Below are 22,985 nucleotides of genomic sequence, written 5' to 3'. Positions count from 1 at the left end.
TGCCCTATTCTGGAGTCAAACGCCAAAAACAGGTTGCAAAGTGGAGTTAAACGCCAGAAACATGATACAAACTGGCGTTTAAATCCAAGAATGACCTCTCCATGTGAAAACTTCATGCTCAGCCCAAGCACACACCAAGTGGGCCCTAGAAGTAGATTTCTGCATCATTTACTTATCTCTGTAAACCCTAGTAACTAGTTTAGTATAAATAGGATTTTTTACTATTGTATTTACATCTTTTGTTCATCTTTGGATCACGTTTTGGAGGTTGACCTCTCGGCCATGCCTAGATCTTGTTCTTATGTATTTTCAACGGTAGAGTTTCTACACACCATAGATTAAGGTGTGGAGCTCTGCTGTTCCTCATGAATTAATGCAAAGTACTATTGTTTTTCTATTCAATTCAAGCTTATTCCTATTCTAAGATATTCATTCTCATCCAAGAACATGATGAATGTGATGATTATGTGACGCTCATCACCATTCTCACCTATGAACGCGTGCCTGACAACCACTTCCGTTCTACATGAAGATGAGATATAATGAGTATCTCTTAGGTATCTAATACAGGGGACCGAGTCCGAGATATTAGAATCTTCGTGGTATAAGTTAGAACCCATGGACGGCCATTCCTGAGATCCGAAAAGTCTAAACCTTGTATGTGGTATTCCGAGTAGGATCTGGGAAGGGATGGCTGTGACGAGCTTCAAACTCACGAGTGCTGGGCGTAGTGACAGACGCAAAATGATAGTAAATCCTATTCCAGTATGATCGAGAACCGACAGATGATTAGCCATGCAGTGAAGCGCATTGGACCATTTTCACAGAGAGGATGGGATGTAGCCATTGACAACGGTGATGCCCTACATACAGCTTGTCATGGAAAAGAGTAGGAATGATTGGGTGAAGACAGCAGGAAAGCAGAGGTTCAGAAGGAACAAAAGCATCTCTATACGCTTATCTGAAATTCTCACCAATGAATTACATAAGTATCTCTATCCCCTTTTATATTTTAATTATGCTTTAATTATCAATTCTCTATAACCATTTGAATCCGTCTGACTGAGATTTACAAGGTGACCATAGCTTGCTTCAAGTCGACAATCTCCGTGGGATCGACCCTTACTCACGTAAGGTTTATTACTTGGATGACCCAGTGCACTTGCTGGTTAGTTGTGCGAAGTTGTGACAAAGTGTGAATTACATTTGAGAGCACCAAGTCTTTGGTGCCATTGTTAAGGATCACAATTTCTGCGCACCAATATGTTTATTGAATGATTTCAGGTTCATAAAGACAAGGATTGGGTGGAAGAAGTGAAAAGAACAACATGAAAAGTGGAGAATTCATGAAAAAATGACTATTTGCAGAATTCATGGCAACGCGTGTACGTGCTCACGCGTGCGCGTGGGAAGGAAATCTGCCAGGCGAGGTGTACGCGTGACCCATGCGTACGTGTGACAAGTAGCACGTGACCAACCTAAAGGCAATACGTTGGGGGCGATTTCTGAGCCATCCAGGCCCAGATCCAACTCATTTTCTGATGCTATTGAACCCAAGGATTGAGGGGAGAATGAACCAAGTAGTCATAATTTAGTTTTTCATCATGTTTTAGGTTAGAATTCTAGAGAGAGAAGCTCTCTCTTCTTTCTAAAATTTAGGGTAGTTTATGTCAATTTTTCTTAGATCTAAATTTTAATTCTTGTTTTTAATTCAACCTTCTTTATATTTTATTGTTTTATTGTCTTAATATTCTTAGTTTCTCTTGTTATTTTCTTTACTTGGTTGATTTTATGCTTATGAATTCTTGTAGATTTTGATTTCCTTTTAATGCAATTTCATGTTTTCATGTCTTTTGATATTTACTTTAGTTGCTATTATTGATTTCTTGCTTGGGTTTGTTATGGTTTTTGTTAATTCTTGCATTGTAGGATGTTTGCCTTTATTGCACTCTAAGTGTTTGACAAAATATTTTCACTAGTTATGGAGTAGTTTTCTATACTCTTGGCCTAGGTTAAGGGAATTGAGTTACTTTGAGTCATTGGGTCTAATTGAATTAGTGATTTGGGTCCCTTATTGGTCAATTTGATGTCCATTGACACCAACCTACTATTAAGCTAATTAGTGGCTAGGTTGAGACTTATGGTTGATGTTGATCAAGCCTATTTGACATACTTCAAGCATAGAAGTAGACTTGATGGGTTGGTCCCTCATAATTGTCAATATATGGTTGTTAGACAAGGATAGTGATCTCAATTTCTATGCCTTAGCCAAGAGTTCTTTTTGCCATTTAATTTCCACTTTTGTTACTTTAATTGATTTTCATTTAATTCATTACATGCTTGTTTACTTTCTTGTTATTTACATTTCTTGCTTATTTCAAACAAAAACCCCCAATCTCTTCATAGCCAATAATTGAGCACTCAATTGCAATTCCTAGAGAGAACGACCTGGAATTAATACTCCTGGTTATTTTGATTTGTATTATGACAAACCTTTTTAAACTTTGATTGAGGATAAATTGTTGGTTTAGACTATACTTACAAAGAAATTTTCTTGAGAAATTCTAGACTAACATTTATCCTCCATCACCTGGTGCTCGTGATTGGTGTGTTTGAGTAACCCACGCCTTCTTGGGCCGAGCCTTGTTCGGCCCAGGAACCCGTCGATGGGGGTTGTACTTTCAATGCGTGTGAGATGCCCCATCCATTGCTTGGGGTGTCACTTCGATTTTCATGTCGAGTATTAAATGCTCTTGATGACTGATTTGAAAGTGGGGGGTAAAAGCTCGATTTTACCCCTGCCTTTTCGTGCTCTCCCCTAACAGTTATCACTTTGCACTCCACCTTCTCATCATCACAACCACCATTTCAACCCTCTTTTCTCCTGCTTCTGCACTCTCCCTTGCCATTCCTATTCTTCGATTTCCCTTCCACTCTTGGCTTACTGCGAGGCTTACTGCATCGTCCCTTCATCAACCCTTCTTGCTTTATTCCCTGGTAAGTAATTCTCTCATTCCTGATTTATTTTTCTCTTATCGTTGGTTGTTGCATTTTTATCTTTTTAGCTCCATGTTTGATTCTGGTTCTGTGTAGATTAGCCTCGCCATTGCTAGTTAGTTGTTAGGGGGTGCCATAGCTATCATTTTTTCTGGACTTAGACCTTAAATTAGCATGAAACAGTGTAGTGTAGGATTGTGTTTTAGTTTTTCTTCCTTTCTTGCGATTTTTCGATCTCTCGAGTTCACTTAAGTGGTGCCTCCACTGTAGGTATGGCGCAGCATCCTGCAGCGAGAGCCCCTGTAGATCGTTACGCTTGGGTTACAACCGACGTGAAGGACACAACCTCCAAGATAACCCTGGAGGTACTACAAGTGTTTCGTGACTCTGAGTCATTATGTGGAAGTGGCCCTGAGGAGGCCAATTACGATGTGTTCGTTCCCGGGGACCGAGAGCGCATCTGCCATATAAACATGTCGATTCCTTGGGTCACCAACTGGTTATGGGTGTACAAGCCCATGTTCACCAACCTAGGGATTCAGATTCCTTTCTCTCCCTTTATCATGTCGCTCCTGAACTGGTGCGATGTGGCACCCTCACAACTTCACCCAATTAACTGGGCCTCCATCCGTTGTTTCGAGATGGTGTGCGATTACTTGGATCTCTCGGCCTCCATTAAAGTTTTTCTTTACTTATTTCTCTTGACCAATCCTTCGAAAGAAGGGAAGCATAAAAGGGTACCTTTCGTTCTGAGCTGTGCAGAACCGACGGATCTTCGGCCACTTCGAGAATTCGTATCATGGCTTTAAAGAAAAGTTTTTTAAGGTACGGCCTGTCGAAGGTCAGCATCCCTTCTGGCTTACTTTTGAGGGAGAACGCTGTATACCGACCTGCTAAATTTTCGGTGCTGGCACGAACTATCTAATAAAGGTGACTTACGAGAGGTTGAGTCAACGAAACCGGCACATTACCCATATATTACTGGCCATATTTGGCGTAAATAACCTCAACCCCCACCTCTTGATGGGTGATCGTGAGACCGGTAGGAACCAAGTAGATAAGAGTTTGTTTTTGATCCTCCGTTTTCTCCTTCTTTCTTTTTTTTTTTCTGATTTATGTACTTTAGCTTTTCGTTTTATAAAATTATGCTTCATTACTTCCACTTCTCTATTTTAGTGTCTATGGCAGTCGGGCAAACTGGTCTTATTGACTTGATGGCCCAATTTCTTCCCGGGGGTAGTGAGGATAGCACAGAGACTCCTTCTGCAGATGCCCCTCCTTCTCCCGTTGCCGAGGTCTAGTCCCATCCTCCCACCGAGGAGAATCTCGGCACTAGTGCAACTGGTGGGAATGTCCTGGTCGAGGAGGTCATCGTAGAGGACTCTGGTCCTGAGATGACCATCCTGGAGAACCCCAGGAAGAGGAATTTTGACGCCGAAGGCTTCATCGACTCCCACTCCTGTCAGGCACAGAAGCCTTCTTTCAAGATGAAGACTTGGCCTCCCAAGCGAGGTGGACTTGTTGGAGCCTTCTTCACGCTGCTGCTATCGTTAGAAAGGCAGAACCTGTATTGGCCCAGTTTCACGTCCTGAACGATAAATACCGGACGGCTCTGCGGGACATCGGCAACTTGAAAGCCGAGGTGGAGGTCATGAAGGTTCACCTCGAGGAGACCGAGAAAAAGCTGAAGGTTGCCGATGAGGCGGTGGCCCGTCTTTTCGATTGGGAGCTTTCCCTAGAGAGCCAGCTTAGTGCTGCTTTGAGTCGGGTGTCTGTAGCGGAGACCAAGGTAGCCGACCTGGAGAAGGAGTTGGCCGCAGCCATCCACTCGGCTGACACTGCCAAGCTTGAGGCCACCAACCTTAAGAAAAAGAACAAAGAAACCGTCAAGAATGCTTGAGAAGCTATCGGGGCTACCGAAGGAGCGATCAAGGCTCAGGTTAAGTTGTTGTCCCCTAACTTTGATACCTCAGCCATTGGAGCATTCAAGACGATCCGAGATGGCAAGATTATTGATATCCCGAGGAAGTGACTTTGCTTTTTCGTAGTACTTTGGTAATTTGGGATGTGAACTTGTATCTTTCTAATTGTTGGGCCGATATGGTACCTTTGTTGATAATGAACAATTTTATTTTTGCTTGTCGTTAGATCGGCGTGATGCCTTTTGAATATGAACGATTTTCTGATCGTCGGGCCGCCCCGATGCCCTTTTCAGCTACCGTTGTTACGTTCTCGATCCGCTGTTAGAACCTTAACGTTTATTTTGATGCTATTCCTTTATTTGGTCGTTGATTTGTTGTGTCGTGGATATCCGTTTGTCGAATTGTGGCGCCCGGGGAAACCTATCCCGGGTTGCCGTTTTTATATCTTACTAATAATAGTAAACCACAGATATGACATGAAGCATGATATAAATTGACCATGAAAATACAAAAGGTCCATTGCAACAAGTTTAATGAAAGAGAAAAAAGGTATCTAGCAGGAAGATAACAAAAGTAAAGGATGACAGTAATTTGAATAACAAGGGTGAGGAATAAGTAACCGTTAGGTCGGCAAAATGGCCTTTAAGAGTAAAACATCTTCAGATTTTCAATATTCCATGTCCTTGGGACCTCGGTTCCATCCAACCACTCCAACTTGTATGCACCATTTCTGAGGGATTCTCTCACTCTGTATGGCCTTTCCCAGTTGGCCGCTAACTTACCTTCTCATGGCGCCAGAGAGCCGATGTCGTTATGTCGTAACACCAAATCTCCTTCCTCCAAGCTCCTGTTCAGCACTTTGCGATTATAACATAAAGCTATCCTTTGTTTTAGCGCGGCTTCTGACAAATGGGCTATCTCCCTTATCTCATTAATCAAATCTTTCCCAAACGCTACACTACCCCGCCCCAGAAGTAGCTTTGGGCTTAGTTCCCTGATCTCCACAGGGATGATCGCATCCACACCGTAGGTAAGCTGGAAGGGCATTTCCCGGTAGAAGATTGTGGTGTTGTTCTGTAATACCATAGCACAGAGGCTAGCTCATCTATCCAAGAGCCCTTTTGCTGGTCAAGACACTTCTTTAACCCTGGCCTGGGGCTACTGGGAATGGCCCCAGGAGGTCGACTCCCCACTAGAAAAAAGTTCAGGAGGCCAGCATGGATCTTAGCTCTCACGCTGGGGCCTTGTAAACATTCTCATTTTCTTAACATTTTCTCATGAACTCCTGAGCGTCCGTTATCATAAAAGGCCAATAATATCCTGCTCTAACAAGCTTCCTGGCTAACGCCTTTCCTCCAATGTGGTGGCCACAACACCCCTCATGGACTTCGCTTAGAACATAGTTCATTTGGTCGTGACGCAAACACTACAACAGGAGTTGGCTAAGTCCTCGTTTGTACAGCTGCGCTTATATTACTACGTACTTAGCAACTTCTTTTCTTATCACCTTAGCCTCCTTTTCATTTTCTGGGAGCGTCCCCTTTTCGAGGTAGCGTTTAATCGAGTTTATCCACAAAGGGGGGGGTCTGGGACTTCGGTCATGCAGAGGGTCACTGATGGCTCCTTTACTAAGCCTTGTATTAGGGATCGGTTTCCTACACCAGGTTTAGAGCTCGCTAGTTTTGATAGGAGGTCGGCCCTAGCGTTTTACTCCCTGGGTACATGCTGGACCACAAAGTATTTTTGTAACAAAGAATCCCTGGCCTGTAGGTTCTGTTTACCTGAGAAGTCACAACCTGTGAGTCGCTGTTGATCTCGATTTTTGTTGCTCTGACTTCTCTGGCTAAGGTTAGGCCGCCTATCAGGGCCTCATACTCCGCTTGGTTGTTTCAGACCGGGAACTCAGATTTGATTGAATGTTCATAGGTCATTCCTTTCGAGTTTTCTAAAATGATCCAAGATCCCCCAAAAGCCTTGTTGGACGCTCCATCAACATGGAGTTTCCATTATACGTTCGCGTTCCCGGGAGGGTCCCCCGTTACCTCCACACAAAAATTTACCATTGCTTTGCGCCTTAATTGCGTGTCGAGGTTCATACTGGATATCATACTGGGACAACTCTATTGCCCATGTCTTCATATGGCCCGCCAGGTCGGGTTTTTGTAAGATTTGTCTGATGGCTTTGTCGATTCTCAAAGTGATTGGGTGCCTCTAGAAATACCGTCTTAACCTCCGAGAGGAGATTAACAGGGCATGACTAACTTTTCTAGCTTGGTGTACCTCAGCTCCGCTCCTTGGAGCACCTTGATAATGAAGCACACTGGTTGTTGGAGTTTGTCTTTCTCCCAATAAAAAGGCCTCCATGGCCTCCTCTGTCACTGCTAGATATAGGTATAAAGTTTCTCCTTCATTCGGCTTCCCGATCACTGGTGGTTCTGATAAAATCCTCTTGAAGTGGTTGAAGACTTCCTCGCTGCCGATTCCCCAAGGAAGCGAGACAAAGTCGTGAGCCTCCCTGCCAATCTTTGAACATTCTTAACACATCCTGGGCTTGTTATCCGAAGGATGGCTTCACACTTGTCTGGGTTGGCTTCAACCCCTCTTTGTGTGATCATAAAGCCCAAGAACTTCCTTGCTTCCATAGCAAATGCGCATTTCAGAGGGTTCAGCCTCATATTTTGCTTTTGAATCAAGCCAAAGACGACTTCCAAGTCGGCGACCAAACGGCTCGGTTCGGCTATCTTTTCCAATATGTCATCGGCGTAGACTTCCATCGTCCTGCCGATAAGCTCCTTGAAAACTCTGCTCATTAATCTTTGATATGTGATTCCCGCATTCTTTAGTCCGAACGGCATGACCCTATAGCAGTAGGTCCCAGTTGGTGTAAAACCGTTTAATTAATTAATTTAATTGTCTAAAATAGGTTCCAAAAATTTAGAATATTAATTAGAAAATTTAAATATGATATTTGGACTTAGTAGATTTTTTTAGTTGGAAAATATAATTTTCTGCGAAAATTTGCGTAAAAATGCGTACCGATAAATTAGTCGGCAGTACTGGCTTAAGTCTGTCTGGTACTGTGTGAGAGTAATAAAAACAGTAGAAAAACTTGGGAAAACTTTTTAAAATTTAAAACCGGGCACAAATTTTAAAGATTTGGCCCAATCAAAAAACGCTAACGGGTTGGACCCGTCCCAAGTTGAGCCCAAACCCAACATATATATATATACTTAAATGAAGGCCATTCAGCCTCATACACAACCTAAAAACACAAAAAGCAGCTGCTGAATTGAGAAAGAGGAGGAAGAAGTGGTACTATTCACTTTCTTCTTCAAATGATCATATCTTGATCTACGGTACTCCGATTCGCGTCCCGTTTGCGGCTATGCGAAGTTCTCGCCGAGCCCGTTAGTTCTATCTAACTTTTGTTAGTAAGATTTCAAAACTCCCTCCCCATTCTTCAGCTCTAAGAATTTCAAAAATTTAGGTTTTGATATTGAATAGATTTTGTGATTTTGATTGTTTATGGGTGTTGTAGCATTGAAGTATTGTTGGGTTTTGCCCTCCCAAACTATTGGGTAAGGTAAGAATATCATAAACCCTTATGGATTTATGATTTTGGTAAACCCTAAGTATTAATTATGATGAATTAATTGTGTATAACTTGAAATTTATGATTATTGGAGCTTTTGGATTGGTTGTGGTGGCTTGATTGAACTTGAAAACTTGTAGAAACTTCGTTGAAGTCAAATTTCGGTGTTTGGTGTATATTGAAAATCGGCCAAGTTTCGGTTTTTTCTATGAAATATGTAATATTTCTGGACACTTAGGCTAGTAGACCTTAGGATAGGATTGAATTGGTTGTTGATAAATGTGATGTATGATGATTTTGATGATTGTAATGATTTCGGTGAATGATGATGTTGATTTATAATGTGGGGTTGGATAATGATGATTATGAGGATTAATAATAAATTATGAGGCTTGTTGATGTGGATAAATGTTGAGGATGGTGAAATGATGTTTTGTGATGTTAATTATTGAAAATTGAGTTTTATAAGTAGAATTTGGTGTATGGAATGGATGATATTATACGTTGCTAAGTTGTGGAATGATAAGAAGGTATATTAATATAATTTAGGAACTTTGGGGCTGTTTTGGATGTGGAATAATTGGTTTTGAATTGAGAGTTTGGTAAATTTGAGGTTTAAAGGTTTTTGGTAAAAATGAATTTTTGGCTAACTTTGGGGATCATATCTTAAGCCTCGATTTTTGAAATTGATTGGATTTTGTATCAAATTAAAGATAATTCAAAGAGCTTTAAAATGGTATAGATTTCGTAGAAATTGAAATTATGTAGAAAAATATATGATCGTTGGAAGTTAGTGTAAAAAATATGAATTCTGTGATGTTGCAGAAAATTGTAAGTTCTGGTTTGTGTGCCCACGCACACACCTGTGCCTACGCACCGAGCAGGATGGGTGTTATGACTCATGCGCACGTACGAGGGGTGTGCGCACGCACACCCTGTGAAAGTTGCAAGTTGTGCGTACGCACAAACTGGGAAGAGCATTCTGTTGAGTGCGTACGCACACCTCTATGCGTACGCACAAGCCCTGCTTTTTAAATAAAAACTTTGTTTTCAATCATTTTACCTTCTAGGTAAGCTTGCAAACTTCCGTAACGCTTGTTTAAGACCCCTTAGCTTATTTTAGGCTTTGAAACATATAAAATACAATGAGTGAGTTTAATTAAGATAATTTCTGGTGAAAAGTTTAGAAGACGGAGGTTTAGGTTTCTGAAGTTGTGAGTGAACCATTGGAGTACTATATTGATGATGATTGTGGGAACTTAAAAGCTGATGGTAAACTTGTGAAATCAAGGGATTAATGATGGTTATGACGAGTCAGAGACTCGAAGAGAAATGGTGAATTATTGAATGTTGAAAGTGATCACTGAATGAGATATGGATATATATTGTATTATACTGATATGGTTGAGACGCTATACGCCTGGCAGGGATGGTAGGTTAATCCCGCCTGTCGAGGTCGCGGTGGCGGTGTAAGGGCGGTGGTTAGTCCCGCTTACATTGAGATGTGAGGTCTGTGGCTGAGTATCCCGCTCGCATCCTTTCGGAATTACAAAAGTGTGCCGGGCACTATATCCTTGGACCGTGTGCCAGACACGATATCCCTGGGGGTTCCCGAAAGGCAACATCTCCATAAGGATGTGTCGGGTTGGCAGTTGAACCGACAATGTGATATCATAGCCAATAGGACAGGCATTCATCATGTGCATTTTCTATGTGGTTGCTTGCTTTGTTTACTTGCATACTATGCCTAATTGTATAACATGCTTAATTGCTTCTTGATTTACTTGCTATACATGATAATTACTTGTGCTTTACTTGTATGAATTACTTGTGTTTTCTACTAGGATTGAGAAGGTTTGGTAGGCGGTGGTGATGGAATTGCATGGCAATTAGGCTAGCGAAGGCTGTGGGATAGCAGTGTAAATGTTAGATTGGAAATCCCCTAAGTTAGAGGACCTGTTTAAGGATTTATTTACTTGTTTTATAAGCTTGAATACTATCCATGATGTGAAGTTCTAGGATTGCCTCTGGCGTTCCGGAATCTTATATGTTACATTACCAAAGACTGTTACCATACTGAGAACCTCTGGTTCTCGTACCATATTTTGTGAGTTGCGTGATGGTGACAAAACAGAGGACCTTTATAATCTTTTGGATTTCTTTTGGATAATTTGTTTTAGTACTCTCACTTTTGAATATTTATTTGCCTTAAAGGCAAACTTGGAGAGAGATGTTGTATATGCTGTTTTAACTTTCAGAACTATATATATCTGTATATAGCTAGTGGGCCTAAAACTCTGCAGGTTGTGGCTAGTACTCTATGACTATTATGCTTATATATTTTCATATACTTTGTTATCTTGTATCTATATCTTGTGCCTTTATCGTGGCACTTAGTTATCCTTTACTTTACGGCTAGAGGTAAGGCTTAGAGTAATTAGGGTGTTATAGTCGGAGTTATGAATGCCCTTTTTTTCTCGTCTAGGCGATACATCGGGATCTGATTGTACCCTGAGTACGCGTCCATAAAGCTTAGAAATCGGTACCCCGCCACTGCATCTACCAGTGCGTCGATGTTAGGGAGAGGAAATGAACCTTTCGAACATGCTTTGTTAAGATCCGAATAGTCAACGCACATTCTCCACTTCCCATTGGCTTTCTTAACAAGGGCCACGTTTGAGAGCCACGTTGAGTACTCTAACTCCCTTATGAATCCAGCTTCCAACAGGCTGACTGTCTGTCTGGCCACCTCGTTAGCCCTCTCTGGAGACATCTTTCTTTGCCATTGCTCTACTGGCTTGGCATCTGGTTTCACGGCCAGACGATGCGACATGAAATCGTGGTCCACTTCTGGCATGTCAGCCGGGGTCCAGGCGAATAGATCGCCGTTTGCTCTGACGGCCTCGATGAGAGGTTCCTTTAACTCGTGGGGGTGGTTTCGGTTCACGAAGATGAACTTGTCCTTTGTGTCTCCCACCCGGAACTTTTTCAGGTCTCCCTGAAGCTCTGGTCTCGGCTTGTCGTCAACCATCGCATCCAAATCCGCTAGGAACACCCGGCTGCCTCTTTTAACTTCTTCCTTAGTGAGAGATTGGCATCGTCGCAAGCAACCGCCATTTCCAGGTATCCTCGGATGGAACCTACGGCTCCATTGTCCGTCACAAGCTTCATTGTTAGGAACTTTGTATATATGACAGCCGAGAACTCGTTGATAGTCCTCCTTCTTAAGATGATGTTGTAGGCTGTGGAGTCCCTCAAGACCACTAACTCTGCCATCACTGACCTCTTGCTCTCCCCAGATCCAACACAAATAGGAAGTGTGATTAGCCCGTCAGGTCTTATGTAGTTATCGCCCAAGCCAACGACCCCGTGCTGGTGGTTTTTGAGGTCGTTTTCTTTGAGTCCCAGGGCATCAAACACATTTCTAAACATGATGTTCGAGTTAGCTTCGGTGTCCACTAGGATTCGCTTCACGATGCCCATCCCAATCATTTTTGTATTCTCCATGAGTGGGTTTTCGGGGAGATCGTGACACAATCGATCTACCGGGCCGAAAGATATATTGGGAAACTCCGTGGAATGGTCCTTAGAATTTCCTGAATAGACGACTAGGATTTTAGCATCCTTTTTTGCTGCTGACTTCGACTTGGGTGGTGCGTCTCTTCCAGCCACGACATTAATGACTACAATTGGAGCATTGTCAGCGTTCTCGGGGGGCCCTTGCCTCAGCTTCACAGCTCGATTGCGGTCCTCCTCGGACTGTTCTTGCTCTCTCCTCCTCGGTTCTCGTATGAATTGCGAGAACTTAGTCAGCTTACCCTCCTAGATGGCCTGCTCTAAAGCATCCTTCAGATCAAAGCAGTTTTGGATTTTGTGGTTAAAACCCTTGTGATAGTCGCAGTATAGGCTTTTGTTTTCACATGTCCTATCCTTCAGCTGCTGAGGCTTCGACAGTTTGCCTTTATTTGTGATTTGTGGGTAAACTTCCACAATAGATGCTGTGAGAGGGGTATAGTGAGTAAACTTTCCCACCCGGGAGAACGGCTTGAATGGCTTCCCTAAGGTTCCCTCCCTCGGCATCTCCTTTGGCTTTTTTACGTATCCGGCTTGACAAGCTGGCGGGTTAGGTGGCTGCCGCTTATTGGCGGCCACCACTTGACTAACCTCTTCATCGTTGATATACTCCCTCACCACATTTTAGATTTCTTGCATCGTCCAAACAGGCTTAGTAGTGAGATGCTTCTTAAAGTCCTCATTCAATAGGCCATTTATCAGGCATAGGCTTGCTACCGAGTCCGTCAAGCCATCAATCTCTAGACATTCATCATTGAACCGATCGAGGAACTTCATCGTTGGCTCGCCAGCACGTTGCGTGACCCTTAACAAGTTGATCGAGTGCTTGGCTTTGGCTATCCGCGTGGTGAACTGCGCTAAGAACCTCTGTAAGATGTCCGCGAAGGCCATAATAGACTCCTGCGGGAGCGCATTAAACCACCATATTATTGGACCTGCCAGGATTACTGGGAAAGCACGGCACCTGACAGCCTCACTAACACCCTCCAGGTTCATTCTGGTCTCAAAGGCCGTCAGATGTTCCTGTGGGTCTTTCGTCCCATCGTACCTCATGTCCGTAGGCTTGTCAAAGTTTTTCGGTAGCTGGACCTTGAGGATCGAAGGGTGGAAAGGGGTTGCACCCATAATGATGGGGTCCCATCGCTTCTTTCCTCTATCTCTCCTAGTCTCCCCGCGTCCTTCCGACCTATCATAGGTGTAGGAGTGAGATCGAGCATCAACTCATTCGCTTCCCTCTTGGGGCTTCTCCCACGACCTTCCGACAACCTAGTAGGAGATCAGGTGTGGGACAGATTTGGGTGAGAGTCTTTGCTGTGTCTGGACGGTAGCGAGCCTTTGTCGCTAGCTCTCTTTCAAAGTTTTGTACTCGGTGCCGGAGTTCCTGCGTGATCTTTGAGTTGTCATCACCCATACCACTAAATAGGCATCTCTTGGGAGATCTGGAGGGGGTCATCTCGAAGGGATGGTGGTCTTGAGCATTCTTAAGAAGAGGCTGTGGAGCCTACCTTGTTTCTCAAGTGGGCTCCCCCCTCCTCTCGTACTTCCTCTACATGAGATAAGAGCTCCATACACGTGCCAAATCCCCACAGACGACGCCAATGTTTGGTTGCTCAGGTAAATGTCAGATCGGATGAGGTCGAGATTGGAGTAATGAGGTGTGAGGGGATCTGGACCTGGGCACGAGCTTCGAGGGTGAGGCGATCATCCAAGTTGTCAGTGATTCGGCGGGTGCACGATAAGAAAATAAGCCTTTTGCCACGCTTTTAAAGAGTGCCGAAAAGTGCAAAAAAGCGTGCCGATAGCTTTTCGCCACGCTTTTTGAGCTATCGGCACGCTTTTGAAATAGTCACATCCACAAGTGTGCCGGTTGCTGCATTGCCATGCTTTTGTAAATCTATCAGCACACTTTCTTTTTTGCCACGCTTTCATCTATTGTCACGCTTTAAAAGCGTGGCCATATGTATAACCCTATAGCGACGCTTTAAAAGCGTACCGAAAAGTGAAAGATATGGCTACGCTTTTGTAGCGTGCCAATAGTAAAAGATATGGCTTCACTTTTGAAGCGTGCCAATAGTCGAAAACACATGGACCTATTGCCACCATTTTATTGATGAAAATTAGAATTACATTAATAAAATTCAAACCAAATTAGCTATATCAATCTCTTATAACCAAAGTAGTTATAAAATACATTGGGATAAAAATATCAATACATATAAAACTTATTAAAAGTCATTAACTTATTCTATCTCTTTGTCATTTTTTGTGTAGAAAATAAAGAAATTAAAAGATAAATATCAATAATCCAAACATAATATTGTTGAGTTTCACGGTTTATAGGCAAAAACTTAAGCTGCTGAATCTTGTAGCTCACAACATTGTGCTTTAGAGAAAGGAGATGGCCCTCTTGAAAGAACTTCTATTATTTTTGTAGCGCTTGAGGATTTTATATTCTTCATGCATGAATATCAATGCAGTTTCTTTACTTTCCATTCTTCTTACCTGTAACAAGTTTAAAAGAAATGCCATGAAAACACACTCAACCATTTTATCTTCATTTAATAATGATTTCAACAAGTCTAAGCACAACTACACAAAATATACTGCAGTTTTGAATTGTAACTATCAGCTTGAAAATGTTGTTATACCTTTCTGAAACCATGATCGCCAGACAGTATGTCATATGTGTCGTTGCTAAGATCTCATTGACGGTGTGCATTTGAGATATTAAGGGTCCTGAAAAATCAACCATGTCTCCTTGATCCTGTGAACTCTGTAACGAAGGAAGTAAATGAAAATAAAGTCTCAGTAAGAATGCATAAATTGCATAAAGCTAAAACAAAACAATGCTTGATCCATTTATGCTCTTGAAAAAAACAAAATTTCTCTTTGAAGTCAAATAATTGCCTAGCGTATAACATTACAAGTTTCAAATTTCATATAGATCAGATATTACAAATCACTTTATCAATGAAAACAGAACAGGATAATGTAATATCTCAGTCACATAATTCTATCTCTTAGATTGAATAATATTATCAATGAAGCTGGAAAATTGAAACTAACGTACTAGGTTACTTCTCTTGGATAATGAGTCTTTTCTGTGATAAAGTGTCATAGATAGTTCTCGTGAATGGTACTCATCGGAAGTATTAAATGAGTTGGGACAATCAAACTTAACCTCAACCTCAAAATTTCAGAAATTTCTCATCAAGTACAGATCAATAAATCATAATTTTCAACGCTATAAAACACACAGAAACAGTTCAAATTCTCATGAAACAGAAGAATCAAAATCATTTGCTAAACAAACCATGCAGATTAAAGTTCAGATCAGTTCAATAACATTTTCTAAACAAATAGAGGAATCAAAACCATGCTCAAATTTTCAGGGAACAGCTCAAATTCTCAGAAAATAGAGGAATCAAAATGTTTAGTATCAATTAACCTGAAAATAGACAATTGAAGAAACAAGTTCACAATTCATAGTTCAACCATTTTGAAATCACAGAGAGGGACAGAGAAAGGGTAGCCATAGACCCACCTCGGTTTATTAACAAGAGAATTAAAATGGGTGATGCTAACAAACAAAGGAGAAACTTAGAGAGGGACAGATGATCCATAGAATTTTGCTGATGATGATCGTGTAAGCCTTGCTTCAAGCAAAATGGTTCGATCATCTTCCTTAATGCTTTCCTTCCCCAACTCATCAAGATTAGTGTCTGAATTACTGCAATCCTCAAAGACAAATTACTAAAAATAAGATATTTTTCTAAGAGGTTTTTTTATGCTTTTCAGATCTCAAAATCTTAGAGGGAGAGGTTAAAACCATCAAATACAAGTCAGTAAAAAAGAGTATTATATCTAGTTTAATTGGATAACGTGCGGGCTTGATTTGTGTTTGTTTGATGAACTCTGCAAAATAAAAAAATTAACAAATAATCCTAACAAAAATCAGCAAGTAACAAATAATCAGATTAAGAACGGAATTATGACAATAAATTGCTATAAATAAACATAACTAAAAAATCAGAAAACCTAAGACTTGAAGAATTTTAAAACAGAATTCAAAAATCAGAATCACAACAACAAATTATGACAAATAAAAAGAATTTAAAAACAGAATTAAGAAAAAATCAAAAACCCTAAGAGAATGGAAGATGCAGCGACAGAGGCGAAGAGACTTGATGGTGGCGGAGAGGCTGGACGTTGCAAGACTGGACAGCTGACGAATTGTGATGGAGCACAACGGCACTGAGAACGACAAAACACCAAGGCGCTGAGAACGGCTAGATGAGAGAGAGAGAGAGAGAGAGAGAGAGAGAGAGAGAGAGAGAGAGAGGAGTGTATGCCAATTTAGGGTTTCTGAATCTTAATATATATAATAGAGTAGGAAATAGGTACGCTTTTAAAAAGTGACCAAAACAAAAAAATGGTCACCTTTTAAAAGTGTGCTGATTGATACCTTTAGGCCACGCTTTTGAATTGTGGCAATGAAAAGCGTGGCGACAAAATTTTAAAAACATCACCATAACATAACTCTATTGGCACGCTTTAAAAGCGTGCATGTTGCTCTCTATGGTCACGCTTTTGAAGCGTGACAAAAAAACGTGGCTAAATCTCTACTTAGTCGCCACCCTCATAAAAGCGTGCCAAAATTTCTCAAAAGCGTAGTAAAAAAGCGTGGTCAAATCAGAAATCAGTGGCCACCCTCATAAAAGCGTGTTAAGAAAAAAGTGTTGATATGCCTTTTTTCTTGCAGTGGTGGGTCTACCTAAAAAGACAATTCGATGCTTAAGTTAGTGTCCGTACTAAGAGGCGACCGATTAGAGTAAGAAATGTGGGTAGGTTCCTCCCCATTTATACTCTAACTCGAGTTGGCCCATCTGCCTAAAAGATTTCGCTAATTGTCTAAGTTTCTTCAGTAGGTGTGAAGCGGCACGCGAGTCATCCGAAGTCGGGTCCGACGGATCGGCAGGTCGCGGTCGGAGCCGAAACCCTTATTAGACTGGATCGGAACAAAAGTAAAATTAGTTTCGTAAAGAGAATTAATAACCTTCTTCAAAAAAAATTACGGAATCCTTCGTCAACACACTACCTAATGAGGAGGGTGCGATAAAACGTGTGGCGTGTTCATGTCATTTAAAAAAAGTTAGGCCCTTCATCATGATTTCATTTCAAGAATCTTTGAGTGAGAGTTGTCCATGTCCGAAACCGGTTTAAACTTAAATTAGACCCAAGGCACAAAATTCCTTAATCCACTGAATTTAAATCTGCTGTTACTATTGGATGTGGAATGAAAAATTCCGCTACCCATTGTGTCACATCGGACAGGTAGAATTTCTTCACCTTTGGGCAAGGTAGTGAATCAATTCCTCCCATCACAGTAACTCAACTTATAATTATTTGTATATTTTTATCCAACCGTTTAAATTATGGTGAATCATTTATATAGTGTCTATAATTATAATTAAGTTGAATGTTAATCATAATAATTAAGTATATATTCTCTATTTTTTTTCTCTCTCTTATAATTATTTAAATTTAAAGTAGAGTCTATTTTAAAGCTTTAAATTCGACCTAAATTAACTCGAAATAAATCAATTTACACCAAATTGACCCAATACATACTTAGTATATATATAATTTTGTAAATTTTGATATAACTAATTAATAAAGTCTTACTTTTAAAAATTGAATTTAATAAATATTATATAACATTTATACCAAAATACATTATTTAAAAAAAATTATACTATACAATATAAAAAATATTAATAAAAACATAAGATATAACGTTTTCTTATTAAGTTTAACGTAAAATATATATTTTCACTATAAAACATGACCTCAAACCGAGTTGGATTTACACTAGAGGCATGCCATAAAATTCGACCGATATTTTATTTACTCGTGTGCTTAGTTACACTTTAGAAATCACGCGGTTGTGTGTGGGATCAAAAAAAGAGAAAGAGCATTTTATATGTACCAAACCCCGCGTAACTTGTGTTACACTTGGAAGTTGGAACCTTAGTTTAATTTGTTTTATAACAACGATAAAGTTTTGTTTTCTTATGCTCATTGACTCATTGTCTTCTAACTACACACCTTCGTTCTTCTTTGTCTTCCTCTTCTTCCTTATCCAATTCTTAAACATGGTTCTAGCTACACTCTTGCTATTACTGCTTTTCATTGCAGCCATCATCAACATCTTTTTTAACATACCCACTAACAAGATTTGTGCGTGCCTTCAAATTTTGTTCCCCAAGAAGACCAAAACCAATACTACTGCTGAAGCTCCATCATCATCTTCTAGATCCTCAGCAGCATCTGCGTTGAGGAAAGAGGAGCTTAGGAAGGTGTTTTCGACTTTCGACAAGAACGGGGACGGGTTCATCACAGGGCAGGAGCTGAAGGAGTCACTGAGGAACATCAGAATGTTGATGACGGACACAGAGATTGATGACATTGTTGTCAAGTTTGATTCCAACGGGGACGGGTTGCTTGATTTCGAAGAGTTTTGCTTGCTAACGAGGGAATTGGGAGGTGAAGTTGAACAAGAGGAAGAAGAGGTGAACTTGAAGGAGGCGTTTGATGTGTTTGACAAAGACAAAGATGGGTTAATATCAGTGGAGGAGCTTGCTTTGGTGCTAACTTCCTTGGGATTAAGGGAAGGGAAGAATATTCAAGAGTGCAGGGACATGATTAGGAAGGTTGATATGGATGGTGATGGCATGGTTAATTTTCATGAGTTCAAGAAAATGATGATCAATAACAATGGAGGAAACCGTTTCAATCCATCCATCTTTTCATAAAACCCTCATCACCATGCAAATTCTGTATTCTCTATTGTATATTACTATTGTCACTCATTCATTTTGAAGTTTCTTTGATATCTATATGTTTGACTTATTATTATGACTACCTTATAAATTTTCAACTATTATTTCAAGAAGCAAGATGCCAAGATTTGTGATTTGATGCTTAGGTTAGGATTTTCCCTCCACCATGGTTTTAATTTCTTTAATAATTAGAGGGATGTTAGACATTTTATAAAACATTTTAAAGCAGAAATATCCAGGTGTAAAGGGGACCAAAACTTGAAAGTTTGGCTTACAGAAACAGAACACCCTAAGGCATGGGTACGAACAATGCTTCCTCAATCTCTCATTATGTGGGTGGGTTATTGCTTCCCTTTTTCCAGTTCCTTCTTCAAAGGGTGTCAACAAAAGCAAAAGTGCATATAATGATGAAAGTAATGCTGGCTTTCTGCATGGTCCAGGTCCATTCCTATGTGTCTTTTAGTTTTTTTTTTTTCCGCTCTAAGATTTGGTATTTGTACCTCTTTTATGTCTTATACATATTTTTTTACTATTAAATGAAGTCTAAGATCTATTTTATATGAATTTTATATTGTATTTAATGATTAAAAGTATATATCAATTTAATAAATATAAGAGATAAAATGAATACATACAACATTATTTATCAATCTTTCATTCTACTTTTTCAAGCAATGCAAACATAAGAGAGGAAAATCTGTCACAATAAACTTGGTTATGAAGTAAACAAATGAGAATGTATTTAGTATTTACTTTTTAAAAGCATATGATATATTAAAATTGTAACGAAATTTAGAATTATTTTAAGAAAAATATACTTCTTATACTTGCTTTAAAGGAATATATTTTAAGACGAAACTGATTAATTTAGACTTCATTCTATTTGATAGTGGATCAACATATTCAAATCAGATTATTTGACTCACAATCTCTCATTATTGTTTACTAATAAACTTGAAATACTCAATCCTAAATTCTTTCTTACTTTTATTAGTTCGGGTAAACAAATAACCTTTTGCTTATTACTAAATCAATATTCCAATAAAGCTCTATGGTCAAATTTCAATATTGTAAAATATTTTTCAAGTATTTTACACTAAAGAGCATCACCCAAAATAATATCATAATAACGGACTAGTTATGAGTTATGACACTCCAAAAGAGGAACTACTGAACTAGTCCATGTCTTCTTTATCTTTTTGAGTAGTGCCCTCTGACGGAGAAAACACCAGGGAAGGTGGAAGACAGACAGACCTGAAATCTTAACCTTGGGAAGAAGGAGACAAGCTTATATGTCAGCACAACAACCATTAGTCTCTTGCAAAGTTAAGAGTAAATTATAGCTGTTGCAAGAAGAAACTGCAGTAAGTTTTCTTTAAAATAAAACTTAACAGAACTGGTATTATAATAAAATTTAAAGCAAAATTGCCCTTGAACTTAATAAGGGCCCAGAATCAAATCTTCGCCATTACATTCCATGTATAAACTTGCATAAACTAAGAAATCATACTTGATAAGAGAATTGATGAGCAATCTATATGCCCAGGAAAATATAGATAACTACACAGATACAACTCAGAGGATATAGTCACCACAATCCTGATCAGTCTGATGGAAGACCAGCCAAGAAATCAGCACACTGGTTGGACTCGTGACATTCCTGAATCCTGCAAAACAAGCAACCACTACTCTCCTGCTACAGCACCCTTGATGATAACTCTAGCTTCATGGTTGACACCATTCACTTGATCCAGGGTTTCCAAATTTTAATACACCACTTCAGAAATGTGTATCTATAAGACTGTTATCTATAAGACTATATCAAATACAATTTACTAAATGGGTACGGCCTAATATTTCGGCTGTATCAAAGCATCATCAAGTAGTTATAAATCTCACTATCCACCATTGATAAAGGTGGAGTGTAACAACCATGCATTTGCCTTCTCATTCCTTCTTCCTGATTTATTTAAACTACAAAAGCAGCAGCGATAGAACAGGTTGTTGTGAGATGACTAGAACACGTCCGGATGGAAACGCCCAGGTATGGAACTGCTTTGTTCTGCTTGCTTTAAATGCATTGTCAATGCATAATTGTTCACCTCTAGAGTTCTTAGCTGTTCCTGGTATTGGGATACTAATTGTTTCAACTGCTGCAACTCTTGATTCCTGTCTTCGTACTCTTTCTGGCGTTCATGCTGAATACAGATTGCTCGCTTTAGAACTATATTTTCTTGAATAAGGGCCTCCATTTGTTCCTTTAGCACCAACTTTTCCTATAGTAAGAAAACCATAAGTAAAACACATGCTATGACAATTCATTTTGATTGGATGTCTTTAGAAGAAATAGATGAATCGATAAGAGGGAACACAAGGAACAAAGAAATGAAGTATAACAGTGATATTTGGGTTGATAATGAAAACACGAGAAACATGGATAAAACAACTAACCTGGTGAAAGCTCTGCCCTGTTTCTGCATTTACTCGAGTGAAAATGGATTTCTCCAAAGCCTCTAGCACTCTTGAAGCTCGAGCTTTGGCATCATCCATGTTTGAGGCATTCATCATTTCTTTAACAAAAAGCTCCACCCATTCGGCACCATTTAAAGGATAATCTTGTCCGGGGACTGGTTCCTCACAAGCTGCAACTTCTGCCTCACATTTCGGTTCACCTACAACAAAGTAGCCAATTATCTCCATAAGTAGTCCAAGAATTCATTATGTATAATGACAAGCAAAGACTTTACATAAAAGTAACATTAAGAAGAGCAAGAGCAAAACTCGCCTTACTATCATAGTAACTGCTATATATCACCATACATTCTTCCTGAATTCAATTGAATTTGAGCTATAAATCACATACTTCTTACATCGGCACGTGAACATGAACCATTAGGAACTTGAGTTCAAGGATGCAGAGTGTTACATATTAACTTGAAGAATATATAAAATCCGATACGTTGTGACTAGTTTTTCTTTTTCATAGAATTGTCCTGTTTATGTATACATACAACTCTGTTACATTCAATACTTGTAGGCATCAGCATATAACCACAGACACAAGAGAAAGATTCGGAATCCACATGATGACATAAGCATATTCGTAAGATATCAACATCCAAGAGGTTCGTTCGTAGGCATTACCTTGGGGAAGAAGGTGAGCAGTTGGATCTATCGGTACATGGGAGCCAACGGCAGGAGCAGAATCAATGGAGTTATCGTGAAATCCTCCGAGGCGAAGGTCGTTCAAGCTCCTGATGGCAGAATCGAGATCATTCCCGCATTCTTCGAGTGCCTTCTCCAGTAGCTGCAAGAAAGACGAAAACGGCGGTGAGCAATAATGAATCGCTAATGGTAAAAAGAAGAAACGAAGGAAGAAGCTAACCTGCTTGTCCATGTCAGGGAAGAAAGCGACGAGATGATCGAGGAGGAAGGAGTGCCTGCGAACGGGGGAAGAGGAGGAGAAGCGGATCCTCTTGGAGACGGGAGGGGAGGAGGAAGAAGAAGAGGCAGAAGCAGAAGGAAGGTCTTCGAATATGGCGGATCTCTTGCCGCACACGATGGCAGACATGTTATTCTAACTGCTTCGACAGATTACTTTAACCTCCTCCTCCTCCTCCTCCGATGGCCAGCGGTTACAAACGTCGCCGATCTGTTCATGCAGATTCCAGAACCCCAATTGGATAAGAGAGAAACAAACCCTAAGAAAATGGAGATGAAGATGAAGACGATGAAGAAGGAGCAATCACCAATCAGGTGAATCACACAGCTGTCAGCCGTCCCTTCCGATTACCCCTCTATCCACTTCCCATTCACTAATCAAATACACTTTTCATTAATTCCTGCATCTTTCTTTAGATTATGACATTATGTTATGAATGGTTTGAGTAAATTATTTAAATAATGTGTTCTATAAATTATTTAACAAAATAGAGGAAAGTATTATTTTTGTGCAAAGATTAGTGCAAGATTTAAAAGTTGTCTATAATGTTTAAATAATTTTTAAAATTTAAATAAATTTTACTTGATTTGATTTTTTTTTAAGAGTAATATATCGTT

The 22,985-nt window shown here is 40.0% G+C and overlaps 3 protein-coding genes and 1 long non-coding RNA gene across 5 annotated transcripts; 1 reads left to right on the top strand and 3 right to left on the bottom strand.

Annotated features, from left to right (window-relative positions):
- On the bottom strand, nucleotides 12,709-13,209 carry LOC107615286. The gene has a single exon (XM_016317377.1). The coding sequence runs from the start codon at nucleotides 13,207-13,209 to the stop codon at nucleotides 12,709-12,711; it is 501 nt and encodes a 166-aa protein (XP_016172863.1).
- Nucleotides 14,277-14,773, bottom strand: LOC110263394. The gene is made up of 2 exons (XR_002348969.1): nucleotides 14,733-14,773; nucleotides 14,277-14,586 (listed from the first exon to the last, which is right to left on the bottom strand). It is a non-coding gene; the product is annotated as an uncharacterized LOC110263394 (long non-coding RNA).
- Nucleotides 18,024-19,393, top strand: LOC107640321 (calmodulin-like protein 7). Its single transcript, XM_016343853.2, has one exon. The coding sequence runs from the start codon at nucleotides 18,159-18,161 to the stop codon at nucleotides 18,897-18,899; it is 741 nt and encodes a 246-aa protein (XP_016199339.1). The 5' UTR covers nucleotides 18,024-18,158; the 3' UTR covers nucleotides 18,900-19,393.
- On the bottom strand, nucleotides 20,766-22,845 carry LOC107640312. Of its 2 annotated transcripts, XM_021105760.1 has the most exons (5): nucleotides 22,676-22,845; nucleotides 22,312-22,578; nucleotides 22,071-22,233; nucleotides 21,378-21,598; nucleotides 20,777-21,202 (listed from the first exon to the last, which is right to left on the bottom strand). In XM_021105760.1, exons 2-5 carry the CDS (start codon nucleotides 22,495-22,497, stop codon nucleotides 20,942-20,944), a joined length of 831 nt encoding a protein of 276 aa, XP_020961419.1. In that variant the 5' UTR covers nucleotides 22,498-22,578; nucleotides 22,676-22,845; the 3' UTR covers nucleotides 20,777-20,941. The 2 variants fall into 2 exon arrangements, with proteins under 2 accessions (XP_016199333.1, XP_020961419.1); XM_016343847.2 differs by having other exon boundaries at nucleotides 20,766-21,202; nucleotides 22,312-22,844.

This window comes from Arachis ipaensis, chromosome B01 (assembly GCF_000816755.2).
Source record: "Arachis ipaensis cultivar K30076 chromosome B01, Araip1.1, whole genome shotgun sequence".
In the NCBI taxonomy this organism is placed as follows: Eukaryota; Viridiplantae; Streptophyta; class Magnoliopsida; order Fabales; family Fabaceae; genus Arachis; species Arachis ipaensis.
Note: the sequence above shows the minus strand (reverse complement) of the source record. Positions and strands in the feature narration are given on the sequence as shown.